We start from the raw sequence: 18,325 nt of genomic DNA on the forward strand, positions 1-18,325 counted from the left end.
AACGATAGTCCAGTGGTTAGGAAGAGATTTTCCAAAATGAAATGCTACTAAACAGATGACCCCTGTATACACTAGTAGGCTGTAAAGATCACCACATTCTCTCACCAGTGACATCACGGAGGGGGTGAAGTAGACCGAGGAAACTATTTTTTTTACATGCAGAAATGAAGCTTATGCAGCCAGTTCCTCCTCTCCAATTACTCCGTACACTAAAATATTCCTCTTTAAGAAACTGGTCCTATTGCAAAGAATTATTCAGGGGGTCTAATAAGCCACTGCTCACCCCCAGGGTACTATGATGTTGCTTTTACTGCTCATAGAATTACTGCCTTTAGAAAGCGGCAGCTTGAGGAATAACATTAGAAGCTTGGAAACACTGGAGGTGAAGAGTGGGAAGGGTGGGTTGGTGCTGTGTAGAATCATTCCAGAGGCTCTAGCAAATGGGAACAGCAAGTTAGTGGGTATACAGTTATTTAAAGATGCAGCTGCCCTAGTATGAAGCACTTAGTCTTTAAGCGTTTATGAGCCTCTACTCTGAAGACTATTTTAAGACAAACAAGGCTGTGTGTTCTGTTCTGGTTTGCTTAGACCAAAATTGTGCATATTCCTTCATATTTGGTCATTATAAACTCCGAACGCTCCCACAGCATGAGCTGCTCAGCTTTGTTTAAGCTCAGGTCTGCAGGCAGTGTCGATCCCAAAGGGAAGGAATGGAATTAATTTCAGTGATGCAGACTCAAAGAATGCGCTCCACTAAGAGCAAGGGTGACCTTTTCAGTATCCCTCTCACCACTTCTTCTGAGCATTTTTACCACATTTGAAAGCCTGTACTCCCAGGTGGATTAGCTACCTGGCTATTTAAACAAGTTACTGACTTTGTAAGGCTGGGCTTCTCCATCAAGAACTGGCTAAATTTCAGTGCTGGTCAGACAGATTTTAGAACATGACAAATAGTTTTGGAAAAATCTGTCTATACACAAGTGATGCACTAATTTTCCATGAAAATATTTAGTAGGTAATCATCCAACACAAGGTTTTATCTGTGACTGTGATACTGGATTTGCCTTCTTGCTTTAACGTTGTGATTTGGTGATGTCTACTAGACATTTGGCTGTTCAACCAACTTAAAACTTAGATGTACTAAATTTTTTGCAGTGTCCATCACTAAAGATGAGCATTTAAACTTTTTCTAAGCAACAATGATCCCATTTCTATAAAAGTGAGAAGCCAAGGAAAAAGAAATACAGGATTGCTGCTAAATAGAAAGCTTTTTAGGGTTTTCTACAAGGCATCAACAGCTCTTTACTAAATACATACAGAAAGGGACAAGTGATTAGAATTAATTTACAAGTATTAGGAAAATAGCTGGATGCTGTTGATACCCCCACTCATTAACAGTGGAACACTTTCAGATTGACTGTTTGCCACTCTAAACTTTAGAATATGTAACAGCTCAAGGGAACAAGGGAACACCGTTGATATCACACTGCATTATTTTTTGTTGGACTGAAGCTATGGCATTGTGCCTCAGATAGGATATAAAGTCAGAACAAAGTGTGATGCTATGACACAACCTAATTTATTGAATATAAAAAGTTGAACATCTTGAGGCCAGTATTAGTTAGACAAATTTGCTCAGATAAACTAAGAACCAAGGTAAACCTCCAACCAGAACTCTAACTGAACCAAAGCTATTCTGAAGTTCAAAAAGGTTTATACACCTTTTATTTTTTTAAAATTTTCCTTGCTTCTGATGGCCCTTCACTTTGCGGGTTTATGTCAGGATCAGGAGTGGAAGATCCCAAATGCAGCAAAAGAATATTATGTCTGACCTGTGCAGAAAAAGAAAGCAAGAGAAATGTCACAAAAGTACAAGATTTCTAGACTAACTCTTAAACCCAAAGGGTTTTTATCAGTCTAGATAAGCATCCACATTTATTTGAACATAAGCAAAACCATTCATTTTGTGATTTTGCCCATGTCTCAGCAGTTTGGGGCAAATTCATCTCTGGTGTAAGTTGACTGATGTTCTTTTACAAGAAAGGATCTTGTAAAGGCCATTTTTGTCCAGAAACATTTGGTTAAGAACTTCCCTTGTTGCTGAAATATCTTTGGATTTCAGCACATCTGGCAATCTCTGCTGTACTGGCTCCCATCTTCCAAGTTTCTAATTTAGGAGCTCTCTGCTGTATCAGTGTGTTTGGATCAGTGTGTTTGGAGGTATCTCTGACCTGGGTAAGGCCTGGAATTTACAAAATTTGTATAAAGGAACCAGCCAGAGCCCAAAAGAGAGGGTGTTCCAGCCTTGATTCCTTTCTCAATGAAATAGAAAGACAGGAGGCCTCTGGGAGCAGCGGGGGGAGGGAATCAGGCAGTGTTATGGTCTTGTGATGTGATTGGGTTGGGAGGTGCGGGATAGGAGGAGGGAGAAGGAACACCTTAAAATGTACATCCTATTGAACATCTCACATGGGTTAGGTAAGCAAAATTTGGCCCTCAGTTAAGCTCTGGGTAGCTGTTCACATTTTGCACGATTTATCCAACACAATCCTCCCAATCTTTTGAGGCTCACACATCCCTATCTATACCATTCAAACTACTAGCTTCCTAAGCACTGTGTTGTAAGCTGGCTGCAGTGTGTTTATGTGTTTTTGGAAGATGACATGGGAGTGATAATAGTGATATACCACCTAGATCTGAGAGAGCTGGAAATTTGCAGCCTGGACTTCTTCCCCCCATTCATTGTGGTCAGCAGTAACAGCTCCCGAGTTCAGTCCCCAGCTGCATCAGTAGTTTATGGCATTTGGTGCCCCAGTTATGGCCATAAACAAAATGTCAGCAACATAATTCATGGTTTATGGTGGTTTGTTGCAAGTCCAAAATCAAAAAGCTGAAGTAAGCTTTTGCCAGGGAAGGATGATTTGTGCTTAAGCACTTTGCAGATAAAGAATGAAGTTTGATGCTGATGAATAATGCAGCTATGAATTTCATGTATGCAAGTTTGTGTTTCTCTCTCTGCATTTTGAGCATGTTGCTGTTTCATAGTGGATTAGAATCACAATATGGATGCCCACTGATTTGGGCTGAGAATATTTAACCTGTCTTGTGCCGAGTATTCATTTTTCTGAGGTCAGCAAGCTGAAAGTTCAGAAGTAGAAGGGTAGGAGTGTCAGAAGCGCTCAGTTGTGGCCAGACTCTGCTCCCATTGAAGTCGGAATGTCAGTGGTAAAGCTCCCATTGACTTCTGTGGAAGCAGAGTTAACTATCATTGAAACCTTTGGAACATTCCACCCCAATGAATAAGTTGTGAAATGTGCCTGAATATGAAGAGCTAAATTCAGACTTGGTGTAAACAGGCACAGTTCCACTTGCTCTAATGGAGATATTCTCATTTACACTGATAGTAATTTCACCCCAAATTTCTCATTAAATGTGGTAGTTTTGAGTTGAATGAAGGTAGTCACCAACTTGCTTGAGAAGTGACATTACTTATTTGTGATACTGGCAGTGTGGGAGCCCTGTGTGTGAGAGCATTTTAAACAAGAAAAAGTCCCTCCATAAAAATGGCGTAACAATAATAAAGAGAATTCCAGTGTTAGAAATTAATCATTTTGTTTAAAATATTAAACATTTAAATGGGTTTTTTTCTTATAGTGGTAGCCAGTGTTGCAGGAGACTGGAAATTGGTTTACAAAGTAGTTAGATAATGCCAAAATACTAGTTTTGGTTCACACTGGGTTCAGCATTTTCTTTTTTATAATAGGTTCAGGATGTGTATGGTGTTTTGCTCACTTAGGAACATAGGGACTATCACACTGGATTACATCCATGGTCCAGTTTATCCAGTATCCTGTTGCTGACAGTGACCAGTACAAGATGGTTCAAAGGGAGATAAAGGAATCTTGCTTTAAGCAGTGGGTGGAATAATCTATCTCCCACATTAATTGTCCTCCTAGCCCTAATAGTTAGACACTAGTCCACATACACTCTGAAGCATGAAATTTAATCTTCCAAAATCTGTTAGCATTAACTATTGCAACTCCAGATATTCTTGTTATCCATATAAATGTTCAATCGCATATTGGATCTTGCTAAGTTTGTGGCCTCAACAACATCCTGTGGCAACAAGTTCCACTATTTATGTGTTCTCTGAAAAAGTATTTCCTTTTATCAGATTGAATTTGTCACCTTTCAATTTCATTGCACATCCCTTTATTCTTGTGTCATGAGATTGGGAGAACGGAACCCCCGATCTAACTTCTCTAGGCCATTCATTATTTGATATACTTTTATAGTCTCCCCTTATTTGTCTTTGTAAAATAAACAATTCTAGTCTTTTCAATCTCTCTTCATATGAGAGTTTTTCCAGGCCCCTAATCATTTTCGTCACCCTTGTCTGAACCCCCTTTAATTCTTCAGTATCCTTCTTGAGATGGGGTTACCACAATAGATGAAGCCACACCATTGATTCAGATAATGGCATTATATAACTTTCCATGTTATTCTCCATCTTATTTCTCACACATCCTAACATCTTGTTACTTTTTTGACAGTAGCTGCACATTGAGCCGGAGTTTTAATTGAGCTGTTTTGCTTTAAGAGTTGGGTTTAAGACCGATCTGGAGAAGGTCCCCTTTCCATCTTTGAAGCCAAAAGTAGTTGAGTATTGTATGAGGCTTTGAGATTGATTGTAAAAGATACACAAGTATACTGATTTTTTTTATTGGCCTGCTGTCCAGTAAATAGCACAAATATCACATTTTAGTGCAATCTGTAATTAAAAACATGGGGCCAGATTGTCATAAAGTTTTGATTTATGATTGAAGTCAATGGAGCTACCCAGATTTGCACAGCCAAGGATGTGGCCTTTGATTTTTCAGATACATTCCAAAATTTATTTATATTGAGTAGTGCTATTTACCATATACTCTTTCAGAATCCTAAGCTGAGAGAAATGGGTGGGATTTTCCCTCTAGCTATAGGAGGAGACAGACAGCTCGAAAAGCTAAATAAAATAATTGAAGTGCAAGGCAGTGTATGCCGTTAGTTTGTCTTTGCGAAAGATGTGTGTGTATGCATTAATGATATGTGTCTCTAAACTACTCTGAAATCTTTGAAATATAATATTGTGTCAAAGTTGTTCAGCTTAATCCCCGTTGAGATTCATTTTGTTCTTATATTAGACACAAAGATCATGGATGCCTCTGTAACTCGAATAACTAATATGCTCTGTTGGTACTTTAGATAAATCATGAGATCCCTTATTACTGAATGAAACTACAGGTCAGACTTCACTTCTCATGTTAACTGTTCAGTAGATGTGTAGGTGACTCAAAAGCACTAGGCAGAGCTAGCAAAAGAGTTTGGAAGCAAATGCAATTGTCTGTTGCTTTGCTTGTTAAGTACCCTTTTACTTCTCATGGATGCAGGCTTCCATAGACCAATGGTCTTTCTGGGGCTTAGTATTATCTCTGTTCTTGTGCCTCTTGTTTAGAAGTTGTGGTTGCCTTGTTCTTGCTAAATAGCTCGACACCTTTCACTTAGAAAATGATATAGAAAATTTCAAATGATAACATTTTTTTCTTTTAAAACAGAGAAGGGGGTTTTCAAAGACATTGTGTGAACTTGTGAGTTATTTCTCCCTATTCTGGTGGAGTGCAAATTAATTTTCAGCTGAAGGCTTTAATGGCTGAGAATCATTTATACTGGCTGTAGCAAGGCCATTTTTGTTAATTGAATGTGGTCTAAAAGCATTACGCGGCATGTTTTCACAGACATTGATGAATGTGGGACTGGAAGGCACAGCTGTGCCAATGACACTGTTTGCTTTAACTTGGATGGTGGGTATGACTGTCGATGTCCTCATGGAAAAAACTGCACAGGAGACTGTATACATGATGACAAAATCAAACACAATGGGCAGATTTGGGTGCTGGAGAACGACCGGTGCTCCGTCTGCTCGTGCCAGGTTAGTATAAAGTTAACTGTTTTTTTAATCACTGGTGGGGAAAAAGGGAGAGATTGCTAAATTGGAAGAAAACACTATGATTCCAATAAAATTACTCTGTTACTTCTTTTCTTGGGCCCCCTCCACCATGGAGGTGATGTCACGGGAAAGGTGATTTCCACAGGACCATTTGGGATCAGTGTGCTTCCCTGTGGCCTGCCTCTCCCCAACACCGAGCACCCTATCCCAGTCCTACTCAATCCCAGCCGTTTCCCCCTGGATGGATAATAGTTCCTTGGAGGCTTTGCTGTGCGACCCTACAAAAAAGGAAGACAGAATCATCAGGCACACCCACCTCCCTTAGCCATGTGGGAGAAATGAAATTTGTGCACAGAAGATTTCCCGTGTGCATTGATCTTTGAGATGTAGTTGGACCCGGAATTAGATTGGCTAGAATTGATGAAATGTGAAGGAAAAAAAGATGTCTTCCCCCACCCTCCCTGCCTCTCATATACCCGAAGGTAATACTGGCCATCCTCCTCAAATCTTAATGTGAAGCTGTTCTTTCCCCTAAACTCATGCTTAGTGCTAAAAATGTTGAAGCAAAACCCGGGCCAAATTCGCTGCTGGCAAAAACTGGGACAACTCCCTAAAAGCTAAGGTTTCACCAGCATTTAAGTTGAACCCTGGCTACGTTTAGTCTTTCTAATATGAACACTTTACAATAGGTGTAGGAGAGATGGATTGGTCTGGAAGTTTCTATCAACACTTACTAACATGCATACAAAATTAGTATAATCTTAGTAAAATCTGTTAATCTGAGGCCTGGGCTACACTAGTGGGGGGGAGGCGAGGGGGGTTTCCGAACTAAGATACACAACTTCAGCTACGCTATTTGCGTAGCTGAAGTTGAAGTATCTTAGTTTGACTTACCTGGCTGTCCTCACAGCAGCGAGTCTATCACTATGGCTCCCTCGTCGACTCCGCTTACTCCTCCTGCCGAGGTGGAGTACAGGCATCGATTTGGGGATTGATTTATTGCATCTAGACGATCCCCAATACACTGAACACTACCCACCGATCCGGCAGGTAGTATAGACGTACCCTCACTGTCTCAGGAAAACCTATATATTTCATCACCTCAGGAGAGGGCTGATTGAAGAATTGCTGTTACAAAGGAAATTAAGGTCATGCAAATTAACATGTGATTTAGAATTAACCCACATGCCTAATTTTGTATTGTGACCAGAGTTATGCAAATTTATGTTATCACTATGTGCTGATCTGTCTTGGAACAACAGAGTGGATATGTGATGTGTCGGCGGATGGTCTGTGACTGTGAGAACCCTACTGTTGACCTGTTTTGTTGCCCTGAATGTGACTCAAGGCTCAGCAGTCAATGTCTACATCAAAGTGGGGAGCTCTCATACAACAGTGGAGATACCTGGGTGCAGAACTGTCAGCAGTGTCGATGCTTGGTGAGTCTTCCTACGACAGCAGAGTCTATAGTAAGGCCAGGTCTACACTACCACTTACTTCAGCATAACTTACATTGCTATGGGGTGTCAATAAACCTCTCACCTGAGTGACATAAGTTACACCAACCTAAGCACCGATGTGGACAACACTATGTCAGTGAGTTTCTCCCATCTCTCTAACTACCATCTCTCATGGAGGTGGATTTATTATGCCAATGGGAAAGTGTCTTCACCAGATGCGCTACAGGACTTGTTGCGCTTAAAGTGTAGACTAGTGCTAAGAAAAATGAACTCCAAGCATTTTGACATCTAAATGGGATTTCACTTTGAATGTATTTTGAATGAATCCTTTTCTGTTTCCTTTTTGCTAACATTTGTGTAATCAAAGTTTGGTTTGCACAAATGTTGCAAACAGCAAATTTCAGGCTTATGGCCAAGATTCATGTAATCGCAAAATGAAATTTGTTTAACTATGAAAAAAAATTCTTTTGAGTGGAGAGTGGCTATCATCTAGTTAAAGACATAAGAAATGTTACCTCTGAAAACTTGCATGGGGCATTCTTTGAAACCAATGCAGTAAACAAACAAATTGCAGGCTGTGCACTGATCAGAAATTGTTTGATATCCATTTAAAAATTCAATATTCAGAATTCACTCTTCAGGATGTGATTGGTCACTTAAGCCATTGTTTAGCCTGCAATTTGTTTGTTAAAATATTTGTGGAACAATTTCAAATAGAAGACAAGTTGGTAAAAACGCCGTCTGTTCATGACAAAAATACTGAATAGCATTGGACCAAGAACATACCCCTGGGCTACATCATTTAGAAATGGCCCCGCCAATTGATGTCTCCCCATTAACAACTACATTTTGAGATCTAATTGCACTGCACTATGTCTAAAAGACATAAGTGTTACCCCGTAAAACTTGCATGGAACATTCTTTCAAATCAATGCAGTAAAGTCCGGCTTGTTGAGCAATTCTCAAGAAATAATGTATTCAGGGAATATAATCTTTTTTCACGTTTGTGAACCATTTCTAAATGATGTAGCCCAGGGGTATGTTCTTGGTCCAATGCTATTCAGTATTTTTATCAGTGATTTAGAAAATTATATAAAATTGGCAGATGACATAAAGATTGATTGGGTAGTAAATAATGAGGAGGATATATATCTGTTATGGAGAGGTTTGAATCCCTGGGTTAGATGGATACAATTCAACAAAATGTATTTTAATACAAAGTAATACATCTGGTCACAACAAATGCAGGCTATAGCTACAGGATGGGAGATTCTGTCTCAGAAAGCAGTGACTCAAAAGGACTTAGGGTTATCAAAGATAACCACCCCAACATGAGGCCTCAGTGCAGTGAGGTGGCAAAAAGGGCTACTTTTATCTTTGGATGAATAAAAGGGGAACTATTAAATAGAATCAGGAAAGGGATCTTGCCTTTGTACACAGCATTTTAAAGACAGATGCTAGAATACTATTCCAGTTTTGATGTCCACACTTCAAGAAGGATGTAGAAATACTGGAGAGAGTTCAAAGGAGGCTAAAGAAGCTCAGCTTAACTTATCGAGGAGAGCGTTGAGAGGTGGCTTGATCACTCTATACAATACTTATATTGGGAAAAGGTATCAGAGAGCTTTTCAATTTTGTTGACAAAGACATAAGATTCAGTTGCTGGAAGTTGAAGCTAGACAAATTCAATCTTAAAATAATACTCAATTTCCTAACATTGAGGGTAATTAAACATTGGAACATCTCACCAGGGGAGGTGGCGAACTCACCATCACTTGGAGTCTTTTAAAAGAGATTAAACATCTTTCTAAAAAAGCTTTAATCCAGCTTCTTGGAGAAATCCTACAGCCTGTGTGTGCAGAAGATCAGGCGAACGGTCAGTGGTCTCTTCTCATCTTTAGAATCTGTGAATCTATGAATCCATTTGTTCATTCTCTTCCTTCATGGGGCACAGAGAGAACAAGAAGCTGTACATTGCCCTCTACTTGCTCATAACACTTCCAGCTCTGCATTAAGACAATGACTGTAATTAAATCTCATGCTTCAGGGCTTCAAGCAGTCACCTTTAAGGGTCAGAGAAGAATATTTTTCCCTAATAAACTGTTGGCTAGATGTATTCTGGGTTTTTTTTTTGGCTACTTCTGAAACATCAGGGGTTGGCCACAGCTGGAGATGGGTCATCTAATAGGGTGGACCTGTGCTCTGAGGTAGTACAGAGGTGCCTGGCTGATATGTCTTGCTCACATGCTTAGGGTGAAATTGAGTGCCACTTTGGGGGTCAGGAAGGTTTTTCCTCAGGTCAGATTGGCAAGGATTTGGTGAATTTTTCTCCTTCTTCTGCAGCATGGAAGATGGCTTATCTTCAAGGATCATCTGAGCATATTGTAGCTAATCAATTCCCTGCTGTTGCAGGGTTTCCAGGCATTTGTGCCATCTTGATCTATCTTGTTCTCTGTCTCTGGCACACAACAGTTTAGTCTCCTGATGGATGACATAAATTTAGTCTAACTGAAATCATTGGGCTCAATATAGGGGTAACTTCCCTGTAACAAACAATCCCCAGATGAAAATGAATGGTGTTTTACCTTGGTTTCATCTACAGAAGTAAATCCTGGTCCATTCAGTGGCTTTCTCTGACAGTCATGAATAATAATAGGAGGGAACAAAGTCCAAATGAACAAACTTTTGTAGGTTTCAAGTCCACTCTTGCTAAAATGCAATAAAATAGGTCCCCAGGTGATTCATTAAATGCCTAAAAATAAAACCCAACCCGATAGTTTTTAACTTCCATACAATTACCAAATGAATGTTTTAGGTGATATCTCTTTTGTTTACTCTTTGTACTTTCATTCAATCCAAGAAAATCAATTGAAATGCCAAGGTCAGTCACTGTTTCTTAAGATTACTTTCATTCCCAGCATCATGTGATTCTGAAGAACAAGGGAAATTTGAGCCAGATGGGAATTGTATAAAAACAATAACTTTCTAATATTTTCTCCAGGGGAAAAGTAAAGCGAAAGCTATAGCAAATTCCTAGATGATCTTTCTCAGCTCCGTGCTCTGGGGACCACTTAAAACACCACTGTTTAATGCATTATATGTGATTTTGGTAAACAAACTACTTTCTTAGGGCCCAATGCTGGTTTCTCCACATAAGTCCTGAATAGATCAGCCAAGCTCAAGGGACCTGCACAGGTATTGGATCAGGGATGGAATCCTGCTCCAAAACCAAAACCTAGTGATACAGGTAGGACAACCAAGCAGCTCTGGCCTCTGTGAAGTTCATACTTTGATTGGCAGTGTTGGATAGCATACTGATCCCTTGGCCACACTCCAGCCTGAAACACCTGTGGCTCCATTGAATGGCATGCCATTGAGAGCTAATACTCTAGGTATCTTATGACTTTTATGCAAAATTTCAAATAGAATAATATCCCCAGAAGAATCTTCAGACCCCGAACAAATAAAAGTCCCTGCTTTGGGTTTCTCCTGCCTTGTTTCAACCCAACCCCTGAGGGGAAGCTTAGAAAAATAGGCTTGGGAAGTCAACTAATCTGGTACTTGGGTCAGACCAAAGGGGCAATAAACTCCAGAGTTGAGGACCTTTCACTGAAAATTCTGTGATGTCAGCCTCTTCCATTTTATACTTGGGAGAGTTAGCTTTACTGCCTAAGCTGATTGTATCTGTTCAGTATCATACCAAAAGCAGATTTCTAGTGTAGCCAGTTGCTAAGCAGTTTAGGGCTTTATAGGGCAAAACCATCAGTTTGCACTGTAATTAGAAACAAATTGAAACCCCAGTAGACTACCAAGCACTTGTATAATGTAGTCTGTTGTGGCTTATGTCACTGTCAGAAGTGATTTACTAAGCAAGTAGCCACATTCTGCACCAGATGAAGTTTCCAAGTGGTCATTGGTTGAAACTCAATGTAGAGTGCTTTGGAGTAATCTAGTCTTGAGATGGCAAGGGACATCTCATTGTGATGAGGTCCACATCCAAGCACAGATGAAAAAGGATCATAAACAGCTGAAGATAACACCCAGTTGTAAATATATAAGCATAAAATATAATATATAATGAGTATAAAATATAATTAACAAATGGCTAGCACACTTTGGCTAGCGCACTTAATTGATAAAAATGATAAAATCTCTGCCATATCTTCAGTTCTTTCCCCAAACCTGCAGCATCTTGGTTATAGCCATGCCTCATCCAGCTAATGCTCATCCAAGCCCCACTGTTGGATAGACACAGGATAAGCAGCTCAACTGTACTATGGTCCAGTGAAATTGATATATAAGCTGTCATCTACACAGTGGAGGCATTCAAAGCCTGTAGCACTTTGCTAACTCCCCAAATGAGCACTTCCCTAACATGTAAGAACAAAAGAATAGCCATACTGGGTCACACCAAAGGTCCATGTAACCCAGTATCCTCTCTTCCGACAGTGGCTGGTGCCAGATGCTTCAGACAGAGTGAACAGAACAGGGCAATTTATCAAGTGATCCATCCCCTGTTGTCCAGTCCCAATTGCTGGTAGTCAGAGGTTTAGGGACACCTCAAGTATGGGGTTGTGACCCTGAGCATCTTGGCTTATAGCCATTTGTGGACCTATCCTCCATGAATTTATTTAATTCTTTTTGTTTAATCCAATTATGCTTTTGGCCTTCACAACATCCTCTGACAATGAGTTCCACAGCTTGACTGTGTGTTGTGTGAAGAAGTATTTCCTTATGTTTGTTTTAAACTTGCTGACAATAAATTTCATTGGGTGACCCCTGGTTTCTGTGGTATGTGAAGGAGAAATAAAACTTCCCATCCCTTTCTCCACACCATCCAGAACTTTATAGACCTCTATCATACCTCCCCTCAGTCTTCTCTAGTCCAAGATGAACGTTCCCAGTCTTTTTAGTCTCTCTTCAAATAGAAGCTGTTTACCCCTGTAATGGGTTCAGGACTCACCCCAGCGGCGCCTCCTGCTGGTGACTCTGGGAATTAGCTCGTTCCAGTGGAGCGCCTCCTCCTGGTGGTGTCCCGTCCGTCGTTCTGTCCTCCGTTGCTGTCTCCGGACCCGCGTTGCTGCGTGCTCGGTGGCACCCTCTTCGAGGCCACTGCCCTCCGGCAGTGCCCCTTAGTCCATCTATGCCCCCTTCCGGGGGTCGATGATCAGCAGTCCCACACCCCAGTCACTATGTCCAACCGCCCTCTGAGTCCAATCCTTCTTGTCAGGGATCTGGCATAGCAATATGGCCGCTCCCTACGGCCAATGGCTGGGTGCACTGCAAGGAGTGAAGTGTGGGGGACCCAGGCCCGCCCTCTACTCTGGGTCCCGGCCCAGGGACCCTCTGGCGTCAGCCTCGCTGTCCTTCTCTCCCCTTCCGCTGTCTGTTTCCCTGGGCCGCTTCTCCTACGGCCCCTTGCACCCGCTAGGCCCTTCCCTTCAGGGCCTGCAGCCTGGCAGGCTACGGGTTCAAGCTCCCTAGCCTCCTCGAGCCGGGCCAGCACTGCACTGTCCGTGGTACTAGTCTCCTCCCTTGGAGACTGACCTTCCCCTGTCAAAGGCCTGGGACAGACTGCCCGCTCCTGCTCTAGGCAGCCTTTATATATGCCTGAGCCTGGCCCTGATTGGCTGTCTCCAAACTGGGCCCTGATTGGCTCACAATAAGCCCTTCTCTGTTTGGCTCCCTGTCTGCGCAGGCGCCCTGGCTTGCCACAGCCCACTCTCACAGGGAGTGGGGCAGGCCGCCCCACTACAACCCCTAATCATTTTTATTGCCCTTCTCTGTACTTTTGTGAATTTGACTATATCTTTTTTGAGATTGGGGCTACCAGCCAGTGTTCAAGGGGTGGGGATACCATTAATTTATATGGTGGTAGTATGATATTTTCTGTCTTATTATCTATCCCTTTCCTAATGGTTCCTAACATTCTGTTAACTTTTTTGACAGCTGCTGCCCATTGAGTGCATGTTTTCAGAGAACTATCTATGATAAGACCAAGATCTCTTTCTTGAGTTGTAACAGCTAATGTAGACACCATCATTTGATATGTACAGCTGGGATTGTTTTCCAATGTGCATTCCTTTGTACTTACCAGCACTGAATTTCATCTGCCATTTTCTTGCTGAGTCACACTGAATGGGATAGGTGATAGAACAGAACCCTGTAAAGCCTTGCATGAAAAGACCCTGTAGGCAAATGAACAATCATCTGGCACTACCCTGTGAGGTCCCTCAAAAGTAAAGAAGGGGGTGACTCTAGATCAAGCCTCTATATGCTGTTAGGATCCAGTGTGGATCAACAGTACCTCATGGTCAATTATATCAAGGACAGCTTTACATACTTGTGGCCTGATTATCCTTGTACTTACCCTACCATAAATCAGGACTATTTCCTTTGTAATCAGTGGATTACATTGGTGGAGATCAGTGGCATGACATTGGTTGCATCTCGAGTACAGAAGACTCTGCATTTGTTCTCCCAGATATGGTCCTGCTACCAAGGAAGCAGACATCTCTGTCCATATTTCAATACCCTACCCCCTTTCATGGCTTCTTGGCATTCCAGATCTCCTATGCAGCCAAAATGCATTAATTCGGCTGCACATTGAGCTTGTACATCCACAGCATGTCTGAGTAGAATTTTCTCCTTAATACAGCAGGGACAAAATAAGATGTTTGAATGAAAAGGGAAGGGGGAGGCAGAAAGATGTCCATTTACTAGGGTGGATAAAAACTGATCATTTTAAAAAAAATTAAAAATTGGATTTTTTTAACTTAAATCATTGTTTTAATTTAAATTAAATCCAAGTTTATTAAAAAATAAACCTATTTAAAGTTGTTTGAAATAATGACAACCTATGTTAAGGCTCAAACCTATTATAACCTATTAAAATCATTTAAATTAAATTCAAGAAATAATATTAAGTAGTACTTGTTTGCAGCCAAGTTTTAAAGAAAGTCAAAGCACTGAACTGGTGAAAGTCCCTGGCTAACCATCTGGAACTAGAGATTGTTGAAGTAAACCAGCTTTTGACAGCCATAGCCTCTTCTGCAGGTGCAGAGAGAATATTTTCTTCATTCTAGTTTATTCAACTGGTGCAGTTTAATGACCAGTTCCTTCAAAGTTAAGAAACCAATTGGGAGTTGAAAAAGCAGGAAAACTCATTTTCCTCTTTCTGTGAATAAAAAGTAGGTGTGAGAGGATGAGATCTAGTAGTTCTGAAATCTTGAAGGACATGGTGACCAGAAACAAGTATTTCAATTCACTAACTACAGATAATACTTCCTTTTTTAAATAAATCAGTTAGTTTTAAATGCAATACATATTTTAATGAAATTTTTGATACATTTTTTTTCTTATGTATCCAGCACATTTAAGGTAGTTTTATTTAATAAATTTAAAAAATTCTGTTTTGGTTCATTTATAATTGAATTTGAATTTCCATCCAGCTAGAGCTAGACAGAAATCACAAGTAAAAAATTAATCATCTAGTAAATAAGGAATGCATCCTTATTTAAATCAAGTTTCCTGATTGCTGATTTCAATTGATTACATTCAGTGATTTAAGTTGCTTTGATTTAAATCAATCCACCCTTCCATTTACCACGAACACCACCCCTCCAAAACGACACATTGATTTTTAAAACACATACACTTCCTATGTAATTTCTGGTACTGTCAACAGGAAATGAGCATCAGAATTATTTTCACTGTCTTTTAAATACAGCCACACGGGAGAATCAGTAAGCAGAAAGAGACAACACATTGAGTCATAGAAACATGTAATAATACATCAGAAACAACACAGAATACCTAACGTGATCTCTCTTTGTTCTTTTTTTTTTTAAATAGCAAGGTGAAGTTGACTGTTGGCCTTTGCCTTGTCCAGAGGTGGAATGTGAGTTCAGTGTACTCCCCAAGAGTGAGTGTTGTCCACGCTGCGTCACTGACCCCTGCCAGGCAGACACCATTCGTAATGACATCACTAAGACGTGTCTGGATGAAACTAATGTAATTCGCTTCACTGGATCTTCATGGATTAAACACGGCACAGAGTGCACCCTCTGCCAATGCAAGGTAAAGAGCATAAAAATCAAGCCAAGAGGCCTCCTTACCAGGTGGTTCTGTAGCTTATAAATATTAATACATGTAGCCTGGTCAGTGGGAAGTCAGTTTCTACATTTGCTGTTCAAAGGTAGCAATATGAAATGTTCAGCTTTAGCTGCAGACTCTCCTGTCAGTGGTGCAGAGCTTTCAAGAACCAGATGATGGTTTAAATGTGCTAGCAGGATGGAAATCTCACAGCATCATAGCCCATGTTGTATCTCACCTTGAGCAAGTGAACCAGTGTATCCTTTCCACAGAAACATATTGCTTTGACTGTGATGACAGATCTTACTCCTGCCAGCCCATTGCTATTTTGCAGATACTTATCGTGTCAAATAATTTCCAAAGGTCTGTAAGATCTGACCTCATACAGGAAATATATTTTGTAGAGTGAGCATCAAATTACCAGAAATGCTATTGTCTCCTTTAGGATTGTGATGTTCAAATATTTTAAGTTTTGTAACGGCAAAAATGGAAATTCTGCTCTTCCTTGGTTTAAAAATGACAGCAGAATACACATTATTTGGGCCTTTAATATTCCTCAGGGATAAGGCACACATTATCTTAAGAAAGGTTAATGGTGAAAAGCTTCTGTGAATTCTGCTGCCTCTTCTAAAACAAAGAAAAAAAGGATGTTAGAATAAAGTGTTTCCATTTTACACACACACACACACACACACACACACACGTGTGAGGGAAACTGTATTTTCTATTGTGTATAACTGAAGACTGACCAGTAGCAGTTCCACAAGAGAGGTGACCAGCCAGGAGGAAGAGAGAGAGAGAGCGAGCAGGATCCATTGGGATGGAGATCTGTAACCCTCCCAAATAATTTCAGATATCCCATGTCCATCCCATAGGGCCAGAGTACCACCTAATGCTCCACTTGGAAGAAGAAACAGGATCAGAATCCCATATTGTTGAGATGCCTGGGAATGTAGAAGGAGCTTATTTGTATAAATTCCATTGGTTGTCAGTTGTGGAACATGTCCCATCTATTCTACCCTCTTGTGGTCCAAGACTGGTCTCTTTATTTTACAACCAGTTTATACAGAGCTATGGAATACTGGTACCAATTGTTGCCTTGTAAACTCGGATCATGATTTGACCCTCTATGAGTAATATAGATACTATGCCAAGCTCCATGGACTCATGATGCCTCATGTCTGAATCCATTCTAAGATCTACAGAGGAAACCAGTTCAGCTAGTATACTCCACATTATTCCAACTACCGGATGGACATTGGTGTAATCCTTTCCTTTTAGGATACTCAGAAACAGAAATGCCAAATAGTCATTGTGCCTGTTTAAACTACCGGGTAGATTCGCCATTTATCCTTACGTTTTCCATGACAGAACAAGGAGCACTTGTCTCAAATTGCAGTGGAGGAGGTCTAGGTTGGATATTAGGAAAAACTATTTCACTAGGATGGTGGTGAAGCACTGGAATGGGTTACCTAGGGAGGTGGTGGAATCTCCTTCCTTAGAAGTTTTTAAGGCCCGGCTTGACAAAGCTCTGGCTGGGATGATTTAGTTGGTGTTGGTCCTGCTTTGAGCAGGGGATTGGACTAGATGACCTCCTGAGGTCTCTTCCAACCCTAATGTTCTATGATTCTGTAATTCTATGTTATGAATTTTCAAATATCACAAGGCATAACAGTATAATTAGAGCCACAGACTCTTAATAATTAGCATGTACCATTTGTTCCTCAAAGAACAAAACCTATTTTGTTTCTTTCCAACACTATGTTCTTTTTTGACATGTACTGTAAGTATTTTAGCTTTGTTTTCCATCCAAGCAGTCTAATCCAAGCAAGCAAGGCGAGTACCATAGCACAGCTTGTATAGTTTTGATTCTGTAGCAAAAAATATAAATACCATACTACTGTGTGTCTCATTTGTACTGCTTCGTTTCACTGTTTTCTAGCAGTACATCACATGCCAGGTCAAAGCTTTAGGATAAGCTTCTCTAACCAAGCTACTGCAAAATAGGTTTACACAAAATCCTTTAAGAATTCAGAAAGCCAGGCATCAGCTAAAGCTGACTTAGCCACAAAACCATTTCAAATCACAAGTAAAGAAGGTGAACTCTAGGATTGCTGGCATGGTTGTCTAGTCTCCTGCCACATACAGTCAAGAAAATGAAGTAATGATTCTTACATCCCTGATCTTTAATCAGCCCCACATTTCAATTGACTAAATGTATTTACAGTAATTTAAAAATTATATGCACTATCTGCATTAAGAGTCATACTGAGGAGAAGAGGTGGAAATGCAACATATATCTTTTCTTCAATACTTTAATCACTTTTTTAGGCAACCTGTTCCATTCATTCCTAATGTTCATAGAAATATGTCTATACTAAGATCTGGAGAGGAAACTTCAAAGATTAACCTTTGACAGAGTTACAGCCTGAAAGTATTAACTTGAGATATTCAATGCTAAATAAAACTCATGGTTCCCTGTGTCAAATCTAAATCAAACTTCTAATGCCTTGTCCTCTTTGCCATCTTTATTGCGCACACTGGGCCAAATCCTGATCCATGTGAAATAAATAGCATATTGCCAAATGACTTCAATTCTATGTCTTAGTTTTACGATATGGATCACACACTGATTAGTGAGTGAAATCATTAGATTCCTTTTACATAGAGTATGGGACTGAAGTGAAGATAGAAAGAGAGAAAAAAATAAACAGTTTACACATTTATTTAGAAATGTTCTTCTACTGGGCAGGTATTTGCAGATAGTCATTCTAATTGTTAATTT

At 40.3% G+C, this 18,325-nt stretch overlaps 1 protein-coding gene and 2 long non-coding RNA genes across 4 annotated transcripts in view; 1 reads left to right on the top strand and 2 right to left on the bottom strand.

Moving 5' to 3' along the window:
• NELL2 (neural EGFL like 2) overlaps window positions 1–18,325 on the top strand; it is a 221,853-nt gene that overhangs the window by 202,696 nt on the left and 832 nt on the right. For both annotated transcript variants that reach the window (XM_039505120.1, XM_039505129.1), the window contains exons 17-19: window positions 5,775–5,968; window positions 7,249–7,425; window positions 15,301–15,525. In XM_039505120.1, coding sequence (XP_039361054.1) covers window positions 5,775–5,968; window positions 7,249–7,425; window positions 15,301–15,525 — 596 coding nt within the window. The remainder of the gene's footprint in view (window positions 1–5,774; window positions 5,969–7,248; window positions 7,426–15,300; window positions 15,526–18,325) is intronic.
• LOC120386172 lies at window positions 1,616–7,020 on the bottom strand. Its single transcript, XR_005589567.1, has 3 exons — window positions 6,881–7,020; window positions 6,064–6,264; window positions 1,616–1,832 (listed from the first exon to the last, which is right to left on the bottom strand). It is a non-coding gene; the product is annotated as an uncharacterized LOC120386172 (long non-coding RNA).
• On the bottom strand, window positions 7,053–12,568 carry LOC120386170. The gene is made up of 4 exons (XR_005589566.1): window positions 12,410–12,568; window positions 10,032–10,376; window positions 9,216–9,927; window positions 7,053–7,114 (listed from the first exon to the last, which is right to left on the bottom strand). It is a non-coding gene; the product is annotated as an uncharacterized LOC120386170 (long non-coding RNA).

Source organism: Mauremys reevesii, linkage group 1 (assembly GCF_016161935.1).
Source record: "Mauremys reevesii isolate NIE-2019 linkage group 1, ASM1616193v1, whole genome shotgun sequence".
Lineage (NCBI taxonomy): Eukaryota > Metazoa > Chordata > Testudines > Geoemydidae > Mauremys > Mauremys reevesii.